This window comes from Pseudoliparis swirei, chromosome 12, assembly GCF_029220125.1.
Source record: "Pseudoliparis swirei isolate HS2019 ecotype Mariana Trench chromosome 12, NWPU_hadal_v1, whole genome shotgun sequence".
In the NCBI taxonomy this organism is placed as follows: domain Eukaryota; kingdom Metazoa; phylum Chordata; class Actinopteri; order Perciformes; family Liparidae; genus Pseudoliparis; species Pseudoliparis swirei.
This window is the reverse complement of record NC_079399.1, coordinates 20060861-20078776: the sequence shown is the minus strand read 5'-3', so window position 1 is coordinate 20078776 and position 17916 is coordinate 20060861. Positions and strand designations below refer to the sequence as shown.

Genomic DNA, 17916 nt, shown 5'->3' with positions numbered 1-17916 from the left:
TGTTCTTTTGTTTGTTTGCTTGTTTTGTTGAGTTAAATAAATGATCAGAAAAATGGAATCCTGAAAGCACAATGTTGCTTTTGGCTGCGTAAACCACAAACCCACGGTGCGTCAGTGGCAATTTGATTTATGTTTGTTTTTTATTAATTGGACAAATCGCCACTACATTTACAATACAATACAATCATGAAACTTGTAAAAAAAAAAATCCCTTAATGTAAGTAATCGACTGGAGAAGTTCCATGGTGGTATCTATAGTTACCTTCGCATTGAAAATGCGGAAGGTTATGTTTTAATCGCCGTGTATTTATTTATTTATTTGTATGCGTGTTATTCGCATAACACAAAAAGTATTAAACCGAATCGCATGAAATTCGGTGGGATGATTGGTTATTATCCGGGGACCATTTGATTAGATTTTGGGATCGATCGAGTCAAAAGTCAAGGTCATGAAAAGGTCAAAATCTTCTTTTTACCATAGCACGGTCAATTTTTATCCAATTGGCATGCAACTAATGCCAAAATGTTCATAATTCAATGCCCAATCTTGTGAAATGCGAAGGTATGCGCTCTACCGAGTGCCCGTTCTAGTTTGGTATGGATTGGTACATTTCTGTGTGCATGCAACAGAAGGTTTATAGGTCCAACCCACTAACAACATAACTGCCTGTTTTAGTAGACTTAAGATCAGAGTTCATATTATTTATTGTTGATACTGATGCCTCTGTACATGGCTCCTGTGCATGCCAGAAAAGCAGTAAGTTGTATACAAGTCAGCGAGGACACTTGTGAAGTGCCTGTTACTCATTGAACACCGTTCCGCCGATCAAAGTTCCCCCTGCATATCTTTACAGGCATGTTTACGTAGCTTCAGAGAAACACCGGACAGCAACATGGGCTACGGGGACCGTTTGAGCAAAATTGCCGCGCTGATTGGATTCTTTGTGGTTTTAAAGGTAGGGGGCATTTGAAATTCAATCACATTGAGAAACAGAAATTGCAACGACGAAAAAAGTCTCCGTGGAGGGGTTTAAATTTGAATGCATCTCTTTTCGTCCGCCAGGTGCAAGCTCTTCCGACACAAACCGGTTTGTTCCCGTTAACTTGACTCGTTCAAAAACAAGCATGGTGTTCTAAAAACGTATTTTTGTCGCAGTAAGCTTGAATTCATCTTCCAGGTGATTATGCAGATGCTGGTGAACTGAGGGACGACATACTCGAGATCAATAGAGGTATGCCTTTTTTTCCACGCCCCATCTCCTTTTGATACACGTGTTTGTGCCCTTTGTTGACTGTATATTCATACGCGCTCAAACTGTGTTTAAGGGTTGAACCACTTGTTTGAGGGAGACATCGCTATTGATGTAAGTATCTTAGAGATGAGAAGATGTTTCTCAAGAACTCAAACGCAGACTCTGAACGCTTTCATTGTGTCCCGCAGCCCGGCAGGAACGCCATCCTCGATCAAACACGGAGATGGAAGTTTCCCATTCCCTATATCTTAACCGATTCCCTAGGTACACTGCCCACATCAGAGTACATTTCCCCCCAACGAATAATTTAACGACGAGGTGAATATACACGTGGTGATACGGAATTCCCTTTGTTCTAGAACTGAACGCAAAAGGTGTGATCCTTCAGGCTTTTGAAGAATACCGTTTGAGATCCTGCGTGGACTTCAAGCCCTACGAGGGCGAGAGCAGCTACGTCTCCTTCACCAAGCTGTCTGGGTGAGCCGCGCTGACTCGGGTTTGGGGAGGTGGCGTCAAGTATTCCAAAGTGTTACGACGTGGACGTGCTGTGATGAGACGCACTGACGGGCGCCTTCGGTTCATCCGTTTTACCAAATGCAGATGCTGGTCGTATGTTGGGGATGATAGGACGGGCCAGAATGTGTCCATCGGAGCCAGGTGTGACACCAAGGCCATCGTGCAGCACGAGCTCCTCCACGCTCTGGGCTTTTACCACGAACAGTCCCGCTCAGATAGAGACGGCTATGTCAAAATCTGGTGGGACCAGATTGAAGATGGTGGGTTGAACGGAAATTAGACCATGTCATTACCAACGTGTATCAAGACAGAAACAACACAAACACACACTTAAGCTGCGTTCACACCAAAAGCGCTGCACATTTTCCGTGCGAGTAGGTCCCATGCAAAGTCAATGTACAAACGTGAATGATTACGATTGTCGTGGATTTTCGCCGGGCAGCGCATTTGCAAAAATTGCACGACGCGAACATTTCGCCTCTTTCGCCTCTATTTCAACTTTAGCGAAAAATTCGCCCGACGTCGAGTTGAAAGCCAATCAGTGTTGAGACGCTCCGCCGTTGGTGAATCTAACTGGCTGCTACTGCTCTAATGGCGCTGGAAGCAGTCGTTATTCAGACCTAGTCATGCAAGTCATGAGCTGTGTGAGCCTACGGGTGATGTTATGTATACATATTAGTGCTGTGAAAAATAACGCGTTAACTCAGTTAATTCAATTACAGGTTTAACTAGTTTTTTTTTTTTTAACGCATTTAACGCATGCGCAGAATGAGCTTCCAATCTGTCTGTTGTTGGTCGTCGGGACGAAAAAAAAGTCACTTGCAAAATGAGCTTCCAATACACCACTTTAATCTGAACTATGTCCGCTCTCATGCAGACGGTCGTGCTGTTCATCGGTAATGATCCTTCCGCAGGTTCACCTACGGAAACCTTGTTACGACTTTTACTTCCTGTAGATCAGGGTCTCAACACGTCGATCGCGACCTGCCAGTCGATCGCGGCGTAGTGTCGGTAGATCACATGACATTAAAGAGATTGGCCCGCCCCTGACATGTTCTCTAGAGCACATCTTTGTTCTTTTATTAAACTAAACGTCTGTTGATCGTATCTCCACAGCAGCATGTCACTTCTGTCTCTACGCGTTGCGTTAACACTTATCGATCTCCGTCTCGCGCGCCACAGAGCTCCGTGCGCGCGCATCGGGACCGAGCAAAAAAAAAGTCACTTGTCAATCTGTCCACCTTTAGATTGTATCATGGTGGAGTTAATGGTTGACAAACAAGAGAAAAATGCTCTGTTTAACCCTCCTGTTACCTTTACATTTACGAACATATTTTACCCTCGGGGTCAATTTGACCCCAGCAATTAAAACCTTCAGAAAATTATTAGAATTAATATTGCTTCCCAAGTTTAAGTGTGAGGTACTTTATGTTTGTTTGTTGACTACCTAAATAGCCCTTTAAATAAATAAAAAGTTGATATTTCTGATATGTTTGACACAGTGAAAAACAGCCTGGGGTCAAATTGACCCCAAAGAACACCGACATTAAACATTGAATGGGGTCAAATTGACCCGAAAGGTAACAGGAGGGTTAAACATTCTGTTTAGGATGAAGATGTATTAATGTTCCATATGGAAGAAAACTGCTAAATAACTGCTGAGTTGCAGCACCATTGTATAGAAGAATCTATAAATGTATATATCCGTCTTTTGTCATAAATCTCTATGTTCTCACAAAATATACCGAGAATATCGGTAATATGTGATTAATCATGATTAATCCACAAAAACCTGTGATTAATCCGATTAAAAATGTTAATCGTTTCACAGCCCTAATAAATATATATATATTATATCAATGTTATGAATCAAACACGAGGGCGTTAGATGTTCAGACGTTTGTGGGAGGTGCACAAACTAGTGGTCACTTCTTCCATGGTGGATCGCAGAAATGATAACGGTTTCCACGGAGTAAAGCCACGGAGATAAGCCCCGCCCCCTCTATAGCGTGAATGAAGTGAGTGACACGGAAAGCCACAAATAGTCAAGCGAGTAAACTCACCCGAGTAGTTTGGTGTGAACGCAGCATTATGATGAAATATGAAAGGTGAACACCAGGAGAACTCCCGTGCGCTCTCTATAAACAGTGGAAATAGTCACCGTGATGTCATACATTTGTTTGTGGATGTTTGGGCTGTTTGAAGTGACAGGAGAGGGTGGAGCTAAGTACACACTCAATAATGCAAGTTTAAGGCATTTCCACATTGGTTTAACTTTTCAGACCTTGGATGTTGGCAATCAGAGAAATTCAATTCAATTCAGTTTATTTTGCACAGCTCAAAATCACAAATTTGCCTCAGATGATAATGATGCTAACACATGAATCAGATGCTTCACAGGCAGATTAACTCTGCAGTTGTGGTCTTGAAATAATATCCAGAGTCCTCTTTGTCTGACACCGAGACACGGCCGAGCAGAAATGCGGCCAATTCCGAGACGAGACCGATCTCGAGATGCTAAATGCTACCATCAGCTTTCTGGTTTCAAAAACAATGCTAATATGCTGATGTTTAACATGCTAGTTTAGTGTTAGCATGCTAACATTGGCTGATTAGCACTAAACACAGGGTTGAAACTTATAGGAATGGTTCTGTGTATGTGATTCTTTTCAGTTTGTATACATGCTTTGCTTAAGATAACTAAATTATATAAGTTACAAACTAGAATGAACCGAAATATTACAGAGGCAATGGCCCCAATGTCTTCATTGGTAATGTAATCTAATCAAAAGCAAGGTATAATCAAACTTAATCAGTGGTGCATCGGTAGATTTGTTTTCAAATATAAATCTACATTATTTGAAAAAAGAAACACAAGAAACTGAATTCCAACAAATAACCATTTTTTTAAAAGGACAAGAGGTTTTACAGCTTCTACGTATGCATATTTTACGTGGCCGCACCTTTTGAAAGTATTGATAAACCATCACTTGACTGTCTACATGGCGATGTTACTTTCTCCTCACAGGGAAGGAGCACAATTTCAACAAGTATGAGGATGACTTCATCACTGATCTGAACACGCCATATGATTATGAGTCCATCATGCACTACCGGCCGCTGTCCTTCAACAAGAACGACAGCATCCCCACCATCACCACCGCCATACCGTCTTTCAATGAGGTCATTGGCCAGCGGCTGGACTTCAGTGCTGTAGACATCACCAGACTCAACCGCATGTACGACTGTGGTGAGTGTCTCCTTTCCTGTCCGCCGAAAGGTTAGCGAAGACATCCTGTCAGGGAAGGCGGTGAAGATAAATGATTGATGTATTGGCTAGTGTGTCTCAGCGGTGAGCAGGGGCGTCCTTCAATCAGAGGATCGGCGGCTTGATCCCTGGCTCCACTAGCCCATTTCGATGTTTCCTTGGGGAAGACACTTCAGCCGTTTCTCAATATGCGTTCTTGTCCGTACTTTCCTCTACTTGTGTCCTCGTGACTCGTGAAACGTCATCAGTCTCAGCCCGAGTACATGTTCCAATTCAGAGTCCGCTTCTCGCAAAGCACGGTCAAAATGCCCGGATGTGACTTGATCCTCCCACTTTCCGGAGGATGCATCAGAGGAGACTTGTGCGTACTCTGGCCAGCCGATATCCCAGAATGCATTTCGAACCAGCAACCGCCGGGCGGTCAGCGCGCTGTGTGGCCGCTGACAGCAGTCTGATCTCGGCAAGATTTTTTATAATGGTTCCGCTGCTCTGATGTCTCCGTAGCGGTTAAACGTGAGATATAATAATTGGGTTCTGAAGGATCTGACGAGCGCAAAGAGTTTATAATTTATTCACAAGTAACGTTAAATCAGTTTGACTGAGGGTTAAGATTCATAACTTAATATTTTTAATTAAACTTTAACGTTGAACTATAGCGGTGTCTTTTTACTTTTGACCGAATTGTTTGCAATTACATGTGTAATATAACTATATATATACACAAATATATATACATACAAATATATATGATATATATCGCATATTTATTATATATACACATATTTATATATAATCTATATATTTATAAACAATATATATATGTTTTTAATTTTTTACACAATATATATACAAATATGTGTCTGATTATTTTATTTTGAATTGTGTGTATATAAATAAATATATTTATATATATATATATATATATATCCACACACACAATTCAAAATAAAATAATTATATTTAAAGGATAATGAAAAATGCAGGGTTGTCATATTTTGTTTGACTGTAAATAATAATTTACAGTGAATAATTGGACTACATTCATGAGCAAGAACAACTAAGTAAGCTGCTGTTCCAATTGCAGAAAGACCGCCCTCCCGTCCTTTGGAGTCTGGACTCCCAAGACCAAACTCCCAAGTCCAGACTCCAAAAGAACACAAGTCTGTACTCAGTGTACCTGGAATTGATAAACGTCTTTTACCCCAGAATTGCTCCCCTAGCTGTGCCTACTATGTGTGAATGTGAGTGTTAGTTAGTCCTGATAGGCAAGTGGCTCCTCCTAACAGTGTATGAATGGATGTGAATGATGTCATGTAGTGTGAAAGTGCTTTCAGACAAGCAGAGGTTCATTTAGCTGAGGCTTTTATCCAAAGTGACTTACAATCATACACCGTAGACACAGCTACAGGGAGCAAGTGTCTTGCTCAAGGACACATCGACTCGGGTGGACATTGAACCTCCTGACTGATAGACGGACCCCACAGTCGCCACATTTTCCATTTGTCACACTAGATCTAAAAGCTGCACTAACATAATTACCACCAAACTCTGATGACCTCTTCAACGTTCCGCAAGTCGATGTTGAGCTTGTTCATCTGACCCAGAGAGGCCAAAAAAAAGATAAATTAATATGGCTTTCTGCAATAAAGTAAAAGCCACAGATGTTTAAAAACATGTAAATGTGGAAATCCTCCATATTTACCAATGACATTGTGTTGTTGTTGCTCAGGCACGTGCACAGATAGAGCCCTAGTGGTGCTCAAGCACCAGCCCTTTTGACCTGGATGAGAAAAGTGCCCCTTTTGCTGGAGCCCACTTTTTTTATTCATCAGTATTTAAGAATAAAAGTTACTCTCTCTGTCATCAAGTCCCCCCAAATGTGTTTTAATATCCGACGGGGCATTTATCTGAGAACTTCGCCCCGACATGCTCCGCGGCACTCATGACCCCCCCCCTCCCTCCTCCTCCACTTCCTCCTCCGCGCAGTGCTCCTCGCGCCACCAAACGGCTGCACCTCCTTCTCCTCTGACCCGCAGCATCAGCCACACAGGTCATGACGTGTTTGTCCCCTGACGTTGTTTTGTGATAAATCAACCACAAAATTAGCGCTGCTGAAAACATGATGTCACAAGTACTGGTCCGACGTTTCCTGAACAAATAAACAAACAAAAACTCACGAAATCCGTGATTTCAAAGCCTTGCAGCTGTTTACTGACGTTAGTTATGTTTAGAGAATAGAGAGAGGGAGAGAGAGTGAAGAGAGAAGAATGAGAGAGAAGAGAGAGAGTTCTTATTCCGTTCTATTTAACAGGGGCTAGTCTAGGATTTGCGTGGCCAGACTGAAAAAAAAATCATAAGGCCTCTCTGGTATTGTTCAGAGGGATGTCTGTTGATGTCTATCAATATCGCTCATTTTGAAAATGACGTAAGAGGGCAATACTGATCAATATCAGACCAGCGAGGAGGGCAATATGTGGCTGGCATGACGACCCATTAGCCAATCAGAATACTTGTACTGTTGCTATATATAATAATTCATCTTTATTCATAAAGAAAATGTAAGCAAGCAGTCTGATGCTGCCCAGAGGAAACGCAGGTCGAGGATGTATTGCATCATCAGTGCAATGCTGCTTATGCTTCAACTCTGTCAGAATTCTTTTTGTGGCATTGGGTGCCCTTTTTTTTGGTTTGAGCACCTGCCCCCCAAAATATCTGTGCACGTGCCTGTTGTTGCTAACTGTTTTGTTCCAGCCAACACACACACTCTTTTGGACCAGTGCTCCTTTGAGCTTATCAACATCTGTGGAATGATCCAGAATGAGGAGGACAACGCGGATTGGGTCCAGACGCTGAGCAATCCTGCTGATATGGACCACACCGTGGCAGGGCGCTGCAGAGGTACCACACTTATTTTTAAAGGAACAGTGCCTCGCAAAAGTATTCACCCCCGTTGCTGTTTTTATTATTATTGTTGCGTTACTACCTCGAATTAAAAGTTTTTAAAAACATTTAAAATGTATGTAATGGACCTACACAAAATTGTCCAAATTGGTGATAAAAAAGGACGCATTTCTAAAAACTAAAATGGGTTTGCGCATATGTATTCAACCCCATTACTATGAAGCCCCTAAATCAGATTTCAAAATGTAAAAAATATGGCAGCACAACAAACCTGCCAAGAGAGGACCGAAATACTCATGGACCAGGTAAAGAGGCCATTAGTCAGCGGCAACAAAGAAACCAAAGATAACCCTGAAGGAGCTTCAAAGCGCCATAGTGCCCGTCCATTAGAGCACTATTAGCGTTACACTCCACAGAGGGGGGCTTTATAAAAAAAGAGTGGCCAGAAAAAATATCATACGCCTTTTGGTGAACTCCAGACGACGTCATCCCGATAATTCATTTGACGCATTGTGTACTGATTCCAGATTCTGGCTACTTCATGAGGTTTGACACATCTTCCGGCGAACCGGGAAGCAGCGCCTTGCTGGAGTCGCGTATCCTCTACCCCAAGAGGGATGAGCAGTGCCTGCAGTTCTTCTACAAGATGACCGGAGCAGCTGGGGACAAACTGGTAATATGGATCAGGACGGACGACGGGACCGGAACTGTGCGCAGTGTCAAGAAGATCCACACCATTACAGGTATTCTGTTTGCCTCGTTCTTTAGCTGCGTTCACACCAAAAGCGATCCCAGTCGATCCCATGCGAAGTCAACGCACAGACGGGAGTGGTTGCGATAGATGCACATTTTCACCGGACGGTGCGTTTGACACGAATTGCGCGGCACGAAAAATGTGCTTCTTTCGGCTAAAGTTGAAATATTTCAACTTCGGCAGAAAATTCGCCGAACGTTAATCAGCGTTGAGACGCTCCGCCGTTGGAGAATCTAACTGGCTGCTGCTGCTCTATAGCGCTGGAGGCAGCAGTTATTCAGACATAGTCGTTGAAAGTCACCGAGCTGTGTGAGCCTACGGGTGATCTTATGTAAAAATATATATATATATATATGATATTAATGTGATGAACTTAAACATGAGAGCGTTAGATGTTCCGACGTTTGTGAGATGTCCTAATGCAGAACTAGTGTTTAGTTCTTCCGTGGTGGATGGCGGAAACGACATCTGTTTCCACGGAGTAAAGCCTCTGAGATAAGTCCCGCCCCCTTTAAGGCGCGAATGAAGCAAGTGACACGAAAAGCCACAAATAGACAATCGAGTAAACTCACGCAAGCTTTTGTTGTGAACGCCGGATTAGGCGAGCACAAGAATGGCAACACAATTGTTCACTTTTTTTGGGGTCTTTCAGGAAGTGGACATGCCGCCTGGAAAATAGCCCATGTGACTCTCAAGATGACAGAGAAGTTCCGCTATTTCTTCCAAGGCGTCAGAGGATCGCCCGGCTCCTCGGGCGCCGTCTTAATCGACGACATCGCCCTCACCGAGACCATTTGCCCCAGCGCCGTCTGGCAAATCCACAACTTCACCGGCGTTCTCAACCACACTTCCGTCGGCGGTTCGTTAAAGAGCAGGTGCTTCTTCAACTCGGAGGGCCGCTCATTCGGCATCAGCGTTTACCCGAACGGAAAAGAGAGCGACAACCCGGACTATGTCGGCATGACCTTGCACCTCTGTAGCGGGGAAAACGATGCAGTGTTGCAGTGGCCAGCCGAAAACAGGCAGGCAACCATAGTTGCCGTGGATCAGGACCCTGATGTGAAACTGAGAATGTCTTCTACAAGAAGCTTCACCACAGGTAAGACAAAGGTCACTGGCAGCCAGGAGACTGGAAGAGTGTTCTGGTCTAGTTAGCGGATTTACATCCAATAGTATTATGCCACGCAGATAGTTTGGCTTCTACTTGCTCAGATTTGGAGATTCTTGCTTCACCTCAAACACAGCGTCAAAACAAGAGATCATTTTGGGATGGGATCGCTCCCATTTCTAAATCTTACCTTCATTGTGATCTCAACTACACACCTAGAATGTTTTGTTCACGACATATTGCAGTGACAAACTCACTTCAATTCAATTAAATTTGTTTATAAAGCCCAATATCACAAATTACGAATTTGATTTAAGAGGGCTCTTCAATCTGTACACATACGAAATCCCTGACCTTTGACCTCACATCGGATCAGGAAAAACTCCCAAGAAATAGAAGAAAAAAACCTTTGATAGGGAAAAAAGGGAAGAAACCTTCAGGAGAGCAACAGAGGAGGATCCCTCTCCAGGATGGACAGAAGCAATAGTTGTCATGTCTACAGAAATATTCATTACAGAGTTACATAAACACATGAAATGAATATGACGGAATGTATAACAAGTTGGGAGTAGGCATGGACCATGATCCAGACCTCCATGATCCATCAGGCAGATGGAGGTAGAGAGGACAGAAAGAAATATGAACGTCAGTAAAAGTACCTCTTCTGTGATAGTTCCTGCTCCAGTTGGTTTTTCCAGGACCAAATTTTGCAATGATGACGCAAAACTCCCAAGGTGAAAAGAATATCAGCATCGCTGTTGCTGCGGAATGTGCAGCCGTCACATGAGAAATCAACGATAGGCATCGAGAATGTGGTATAACAAATATATTCACTTTCCACAGTTGGGAATCTTCTGGTAGCATTTCTCTTTTTCCTTATGTGCAGCAACAATGTTGCTTTTTGCGGCGATAATTATTTCATATTCTTTATAGACAGCGTCACATGACGGACAAAACGTCTGAAGAAAAAAGAAAAACGGTACCAACAAGTATCTCAAAGCTTAGCTTTGTAGAAGTTGCATCATATACCACTCTCAACATCATATTGCAACCACACATGTGTGAAATGGAAAAATTTAGTTTGTTTGTGTGTCTGTTGTTTTTTCTCGACTGTTCCCCCCCCAGACAATAATCCTCGTTGGAACAGAACAACATCTACTTCAGGTGGAATTTGGGACGACGACTGTGAGTGCTTCCGTGGTCAAGACTTTGGCTGGAGCACTTTTATTTCTCACAAGCAGCTGCACAGCAGGAGCTTCCTCAAAGACGATGACCTCATCATCACTGCTGACTTCAATGGTGAGAATCTGAAAATATCAGCTTGTCTATATTAAAGTATTCCTTTAAAACAATAACTAATTTTCTCCATTTTTCGAAAAAAAATTCCAGCATGTTCAAGTCATATGATTCATTTCTGCACCTATAGTTCCAATGTGGTATCATTTTACTCCCACACATTCATACATTGCTGTCTTTAATGAGCAAACACTTTATCTGAACTTTTCCTGAACTTAATGTTGTTTTTGTTAGATTTGACCCACCTGATTAAGACCGAGGTGCCGGTCAACCCGCCCGCACCGAGCAATGACATCACGGTCGAGGACCCAATCAGGGAAGTGGAAATGAGAACGGAGGTTTCAAAACACAGAGAAGCTCGTGCTGCCAACGCCTGCCATCCCAACCCTTGTTTCAATGGAGGCGTGTGTGTGGAGAGTGAAGGGCAGGCCTCATGCAGGTGTGTGTGTGTGTGTTTGTGTTTGCATCCAGCTCATGTTTACTTTATTTTTATTGCGGGAATTTAGGATATCTAGAGAATTGAGTATATTCTGAGAAATCCTCACGTACCAAAAATGATGTGAATGAGGCAAAAGCTAAATCTAGAAGAACCACTTATATAAGACTTGCACCTTTACATTTTGTAAGATACGGAACTAGAGCCAGGTCCGTTAGCTTAGCATAAAGTGTGAGGCAGAGAGAGAAAGAGCTAGTTTGTCTCAAGCCAGAGTTTGAAAAGGCCTATTAGCACCGTATGAAGTTAAGTAATAACTAAAAACACAATCCCTCAGCACTGGCCAATTTATAACATGATTAAGCTACTCTAGGCTAGGGCGACCGTATTTTCTCAACCCAAAATCGGCACCCTTAAGTGTATCGCTCGTTCATGCATGTTATAAGAGTAACTGAAACTGGGCACTTCGCAGATGATGGAAATCAGGCTCCGGATACGCGTGAATTAAGTTTAACAACATTTAATGGCAAGAAGTGTAAACAAACAATCAAGGCTCACGATCGGAACCAGCTTGAAGGACCCGAGTCAAGACGAAAGAGAAAGATATTTCCCCAGTACAGAGTATTAGTTGCAAAATCAGCCAATCACTCACTCTCAAAGGTTTAGTTCATCCTCTAACACCTTCCTGTTGGATAAAAGTCCCGCTATCAAAATGGAGGGGTCAAATATCATGAACCCCGGGTCAAAACGTCACTTCCGGTCAAGTCGCTAGACAAGTATTTTCACAATAAAAGTCCTGACTGTTATTGTCCGCATTAAAGTCACTTCACGGGTTTCAACCGGCTTCGACAATCTGAAATACTAAACATACATTCACTCTCACGCAACATACATTAATTCTTAACATTTACATTAGCATAGAGTAAACATTACCCCTATGCTTCATAACACATTAATAACAATATCAATATTCTCCCTAATATTTCCTAGAACAATATCTTTCTATATGTATTAATTTAAAGCATAAGACTCCCTCTGCACATGTGCAATATCAAAATAAACTATTACAACCGAACAGTGTACACACGCATGTACACGCTTAAAGGTATTTATCAGGATGGGGGACAATAATGGGAAATAAAAAATAATGGGAAGTCACATTCTAGTTTTTCTCGAATCCTGAACGAAAAATAGTTTGACATTTTGAGAAAAATGTTGCAGACAGTATGATAAGAAGATGTCTGGACGTTAAGTGAGCAGGAGCCGGAAGGCAATTAGCTTAACTTAGCATTGAGACTGGAATCAAGGGGAAATAGCTAGCCTGGCACTCTATGAAGTTTTAAAATGTAACAACCAGCACCTCTGTTTATTTAAAAACATAAATATATATATATACACTACCGTTCAAAAGTTTGGGATCACCCAGACAATTTCGTGTCTTCCATGAAAAATCACACTTTTATTTATCAAATGAATATAAAATATAGTCAAGACATTGACAAGGTTAGAAATAATGATTAATATTTGAAGTATTAATTTTGTTCTACAAACTTCAAGCTCAAAGGAAGGCCAGTTGTATAGCTTATATCACCAGCATAACTGTTTTCAGCTGTGCTAGCATAATTGCACGGGTTTTCTAATCAGATATTAGTCTTCTAAGGCGATTAGCAAACACAATGTACCATTAGAACACTGGAGTGATAGTTGCTGTAAAAGGGCCTCTATACACCTATGGAGATATTTCATTAGAAACCAGACGTTTCCACCTAGAATAGTCATTTATCACATTAACAATGTAGAGAGTGTATTTCTGATTAATTTAATGTTATCTTTCTTGAAAAAACAGTGCTTTTCTTTGAAAAATAAAGTCATTTCTAAGTGATCCCAAACTTTTGAACGGTAGTGTATATACACAAACAGAGATGTAAAGTGTTTTTTTATTGGCAGTTAAGAGCTTTAACTATTTATTGAGGAAGCAGTGACTTGTTGGAGTTTTGACGACATCATGAGGTTTCTGCACAAATAAAAACCACAAATTGTCATTTTTATATTTCTGATATCGTTCAAAGCAGTTACTCTGGAAATATTGTTTTGTAATAATGAGATGTGTTGTTCAGGTGCGTGTCCAGCCAGACGACCTACTCCGCTGGTCGGAGGTGTGAAGAACTGAACGTGGACAGAGGCATCGTGGGAGCTCTGATTGGCGGCGCAGCAGGGACCGTGATTCTGACCCTGGCCATCTTCAGCGTCATCAGGAGAGCTCAGTGAGACACGCGTGTCCTCTGCCTTCATCCAGCAGAACACAACGGGGCCACAACTGGAGAGAGAAGCGTCAGCGTCCCTTTATTATCCCTTCATTCCAAGCCCCATATCCACTGTAGTCTGTTTGATTTGTATGATAAAAATAATTACATGTGGTTTTGTTTAATTGATTCTGTTATTAAAAAAATGTATGGTTGAGATTAAAAGTCCTCAATCATGCATGATATAATGAACAATAAAATGAGTTCTATATGGTTTGTCTTTATTTCAATTAATATGTTTATACATACAGTGGTTAGACACACATAGTATATAGGTTATAGTTTAAATAATGTAAGACTTTCCTTTAGAACCAAAATATCAAACCATGACAAACTTATTTTAAAAAAACGTCTATGTTCTAAATATAGTCAGCAAAACATCCAATAATGTGGTTTGAGTCAGTTGAATGTATACAGTGACAGGTTAGTCTTGTGTTTCACTTCTTTGGCACTCGTAATGGAAAATAATCTTTTTTTCTGCTAAACCCTTTAAACAAATTCCATGCATTAGCTAGATTTACATATTAATCCCTGGAATATATGTTTTCATGTGAAATATTGGTCAGCCTCAGCTGAGGATGATGACTGTCAATGCTGGTACAACTAATAATAATATCCAAATCCTATAAAATACATAAATATTATAGAAACACAAGTGTTATTTAAATTACAGTCATGAATTACATTTGTAGCTCAAGCTTCTTAATAAAAATACAATAAACAACGTAACATTTTCTTTAGGACATTCATCTATATTATCTATATCAATTTATGTAAATATCTAGGAACTATAATCACACATAAAGCCGTTGGCTTCAAGTGGAGCTGCACACACGTGAGCTGCTGTTTCCATCTCCACGATCTGAAATGGAGAGATGATGAAGTGTTTAGACATTTTTAGAGGAACTCACACGTGATATATTCTGCTGACATGTGGCACAAAGGTCGTAAGCGTCTTTTGGGTGTCTAGAAAAGTGCTATATAAATTAAAAGTATTGTATAGAATGATGAGAAATGTTGCTGCCTCTATTATGTTCTGATTCATCCATCACAAAATTATGTTACAATTTACCATTCGTTGAGCTAAGCCCTCCAGTGATACTCCGCCAAGTGATCAGAGCTACCATGGAGCTAACTGCACTCACTGTATTAAAAAAAAATCTCAAAAAGGTTTCAGAGCGTAGCAAACAAAAAGGTCTAACATTTGTGTCTGAAAGATGTTTATGTTATTGAAGCTGCAGAAAATGTCTGGACACGAGTAGAAGATTCTACCAATGTCATAACAAAAGACTGACCTCCTTCTTTATTTGTCTTTCGTGTTTGTCTTTGATGTCACAGTCCCATCATTTCCTGTTGTTTTTGACTGAGGGTAGAATGAAACAAAATTATAATGCATGTTTCCATCATTTATGGTGTTATTCTGGACATACCTCATTGGTTAACTTACCATTATGAGCTTCAAGACTTCATCTCGAACCTGGTAATATAGTAACAAAAAAAACATATTAAATTGAACAGATGGTAAAACTAAGCAACAAAGTACTTGGCCACATTTCTAGACCCGTGGTACAGGTGTGAATCCCCTACAACTGGACATTTTCAGTAAAATAATGAACAAGTTGACACTGATAGAGCATTGATTAAACCTACCTTCTTGTCTGCAAAACACCCGGTGATAAAGAGGAAAAGGCCCTGCAGGAGAAGACATGAAGAGCAACAGGTTTTATTTTTCAACAAATCAAGATTCACACTGCTTGTCTTGCTTAGAGCCACTATATTCAATTCAGTTCATTTTTACACATCCTATACATTTTGCTACATTCTTGTCTAAATGTTTTGTCTTTTTGTCTTTAGTACTGGTGCACTTATTCAAACTGAGACCTCTGTCTCGGCTTTCCAGATCAAGCTGCACTTGACGGGTTGATCACAATACAGAGCCAAGGACTCTCTGTTGTGCTCCAACATAGTCAACCCCGTGCTGCATTACGTCAATAAATTATGCATCTGCAGTAGCGGGCCTCAAGACCTTCGAGGGTTAAGTGGTGTTTGTTCCCCTTTAAGTTATGACGATTTACCTTAGCTTTAGTGCCATGGCAATACCAGGTTACTTCACATATAAAAGATCACAAATGAAGATAAAGTATACAGATTAAATGCAGGTTAAATGTGTACTGGGAGAGAAAAAGTAGGATTGATGAAGCCCTAAATATTAACATTTTGTTTGATGTGTGTATTGCTTTCAAATTACCTGGAAGGAATTGAGGATGGTGAAAGCGTAGTTAGCAACAGCAAACATGGGATTGCCGCTGTCCAAAATGAGCAGGGCGAAGCCAATAATCCATGTTAGTCCAAAAACAGGCGTGAGAAGGATCACCACTTTAATGATGCCTTTGATTGCCTCCTTGTCATCCCCTTCAGGGGCAGAGGACTTGACAAGAGTAACAATGACGACAATCAAGGAAAATACATTTGTCATAATCACACCGGCAACCGGGAGCAGGAAAGCGTGTATAGAACCCTCCAAGAGTCTTTCAAAAACCAGCCAGCATGTTTTATTGTTAAAGTATTCCTTCTCGGTGTACTTGCTATACATATAGCTGCATCCCACGATTAAGATTGGGCAAACATAGCCGACGATGCTGGAGAAGAACATGAAGACTCTTTTCCTCAGCGGGCTGAAGACGAAGATGAGCTGGTGGACGAGCATGACACTCAAGCACATCATCCAGCTGAACATAATCAAGAAAAACAGGTGTTTGCATACTGTCAGAGTAAAGCACATGGTTTCGCCAATTCCATCTTCAGAGGCCAGGAAACTAATGTCACCGAGCAAGAGGAACGTGGCAATGTTCACGATGGATGTGTGACGGTAAAGCGAAAGGTTGGACTTGACCACAGCTCCCCACACTAGATACTCAATGAAGAGGAAGACCACCAAGCAGCAGATGGACACACCGAGGCCCACATAGGTAATGATATCGAGGATTTCAGTAGATATATCTTCTTTGGCAAAGAGGACAGAGAATGAAGTCAGGTGTTCGCATTGGCAGAATGTTTGGTTACCATTCGTAGATTTGACAATAGCGCATCCCTCATCTGACCAGTCCCGCTCTGTGGCGTTCCAGAAGACGCAGTAAGGTATAGTGAAATTCATCTTCTCCTTGGGGAACTGCGTGTTAACTTCCACATTCGAACCATTATTGTCCTGAATTGTGGCCGATAATAGTAGGCTGGTAACTTCCGATGTGAGGAAGGTGTTTCTTAATTTACCCATTAGATTTCTCACGGCAAGGGTTTTCAGTATTCCGGTGGTCACGTTCATACCCAGGTCGATGCCAAACAAAGACACATTACATTGATTACTCGTGCAAAAATTGAGCTGTATATTTTCATTGAGCATAATATTTTGAGCGGTCTTGTTGACGTGGATTTTGTCCACCAGACCCTCAACAGACTGAAGGTAGTTTGCTGACATGTCGTGAACGATAGTTTTGTTGACCGCATCCCAGGAAACATTCAACATGTTGCTTGCTGCGATCATAAGATCCTGAAACAAAAGAATAAAAGGATAATCAAGGGACATAATACCTAGAGATGTGTCCTGAGCTGATTCTAAGGATCGGTAGTGTGATGATCCAGTGATAATATAATGTATCGGCTAGTATCGGCTAAGAAAAGCAGATTGTAGTGCAAACCAGCCCCCCGTGTGAGCATTCCACTAAATTACAGTATATGGAGGTGAAAATTAATTTGGGAAAACTGGTTCGAGTTCTGACATTGAGGTTGCCAAAATGCCCAGATTTGGCCAGCGCTGATGATTATTATCATTAGTAAAGAGTATTGGACAACATTTTCACTTTCACCAGTTATGAAGATGTCATTCGTAAGCCATTACGTTGCTGCTTCATGTTTTAGGGGTCACAACCTCCAAATTTAACTTCCATTATTCATTGTATTTTTTAATAAGGAGCTTCAGTGATTGTATCGAGTCACTTGTGGAAATACGTTTTGTTAGATTAAGTATATATAGTGTGTGTCAGATACATATTTATCCAAGTCTTTGGTATCAGATTGGACTCTATTG

At 41.3% G+C, this 17916-nt stretch overlaps 2 protein-coding genes across 2 annotated transcripts; one reads left to right on the top strand and one right to left on the bottom strand.

The window, feature by feature from the left end:
- Positions 1-893: 893 nt before the first annotated feature.
- mep1a.2 (meprin A, alpha (PABA peptide hydrolase), tandem duplicate 2) lies at positions 894-13855 on the top strand. The gene is made up of 14 exons (XM_056428263.1): positions 894-956; positions 1064-1088; positions 1179-1232; positions 1327-1364; positions 1442-1517; positions 1613-1730; positions 1854-2029; positions 4798-5019; positions 7789-7935; positions 8466-8681; positions 9345-9791; positions 10926-11099; positions 11331-11535; positions 13647-13855. The coding sequence occupies exons 1-14, from the start codon at positions 894-896 to the stop codon at positions 13795-13797; spliced, it is 2112 nt and encodes a 703-aa protein (XP_056284238.1). The 3' UTR covers positions 13798-13855.
- A 267-nt stretch (positions 13856-14122) lies between these two features.
- LOC130203051 (adhesion G-protein coupled receptor F3-like) lies at positions 14123-16986 on the bottom strand. The gene is made up of 5 exons (XM_056428943.1): positions 16081-16986; positions 15483-15524; positions 15280-15309; positions 15128-15195; positions 14123-14694 (listed from the first exon to the last, which is right to left on the bottom strand). Exons 1-4 carry the CDS (start codon positions 16984-16986, stop codon positions 15136-15138), a joined length of 1038 nt encoding a protein of 345 aa, XP_056284918.1. The 3' UTR covers positions 14123-14694; positions 15128-15135.
- Between the last annotated feature and the right edge of the window lie 930 nt (positions 16987-17916).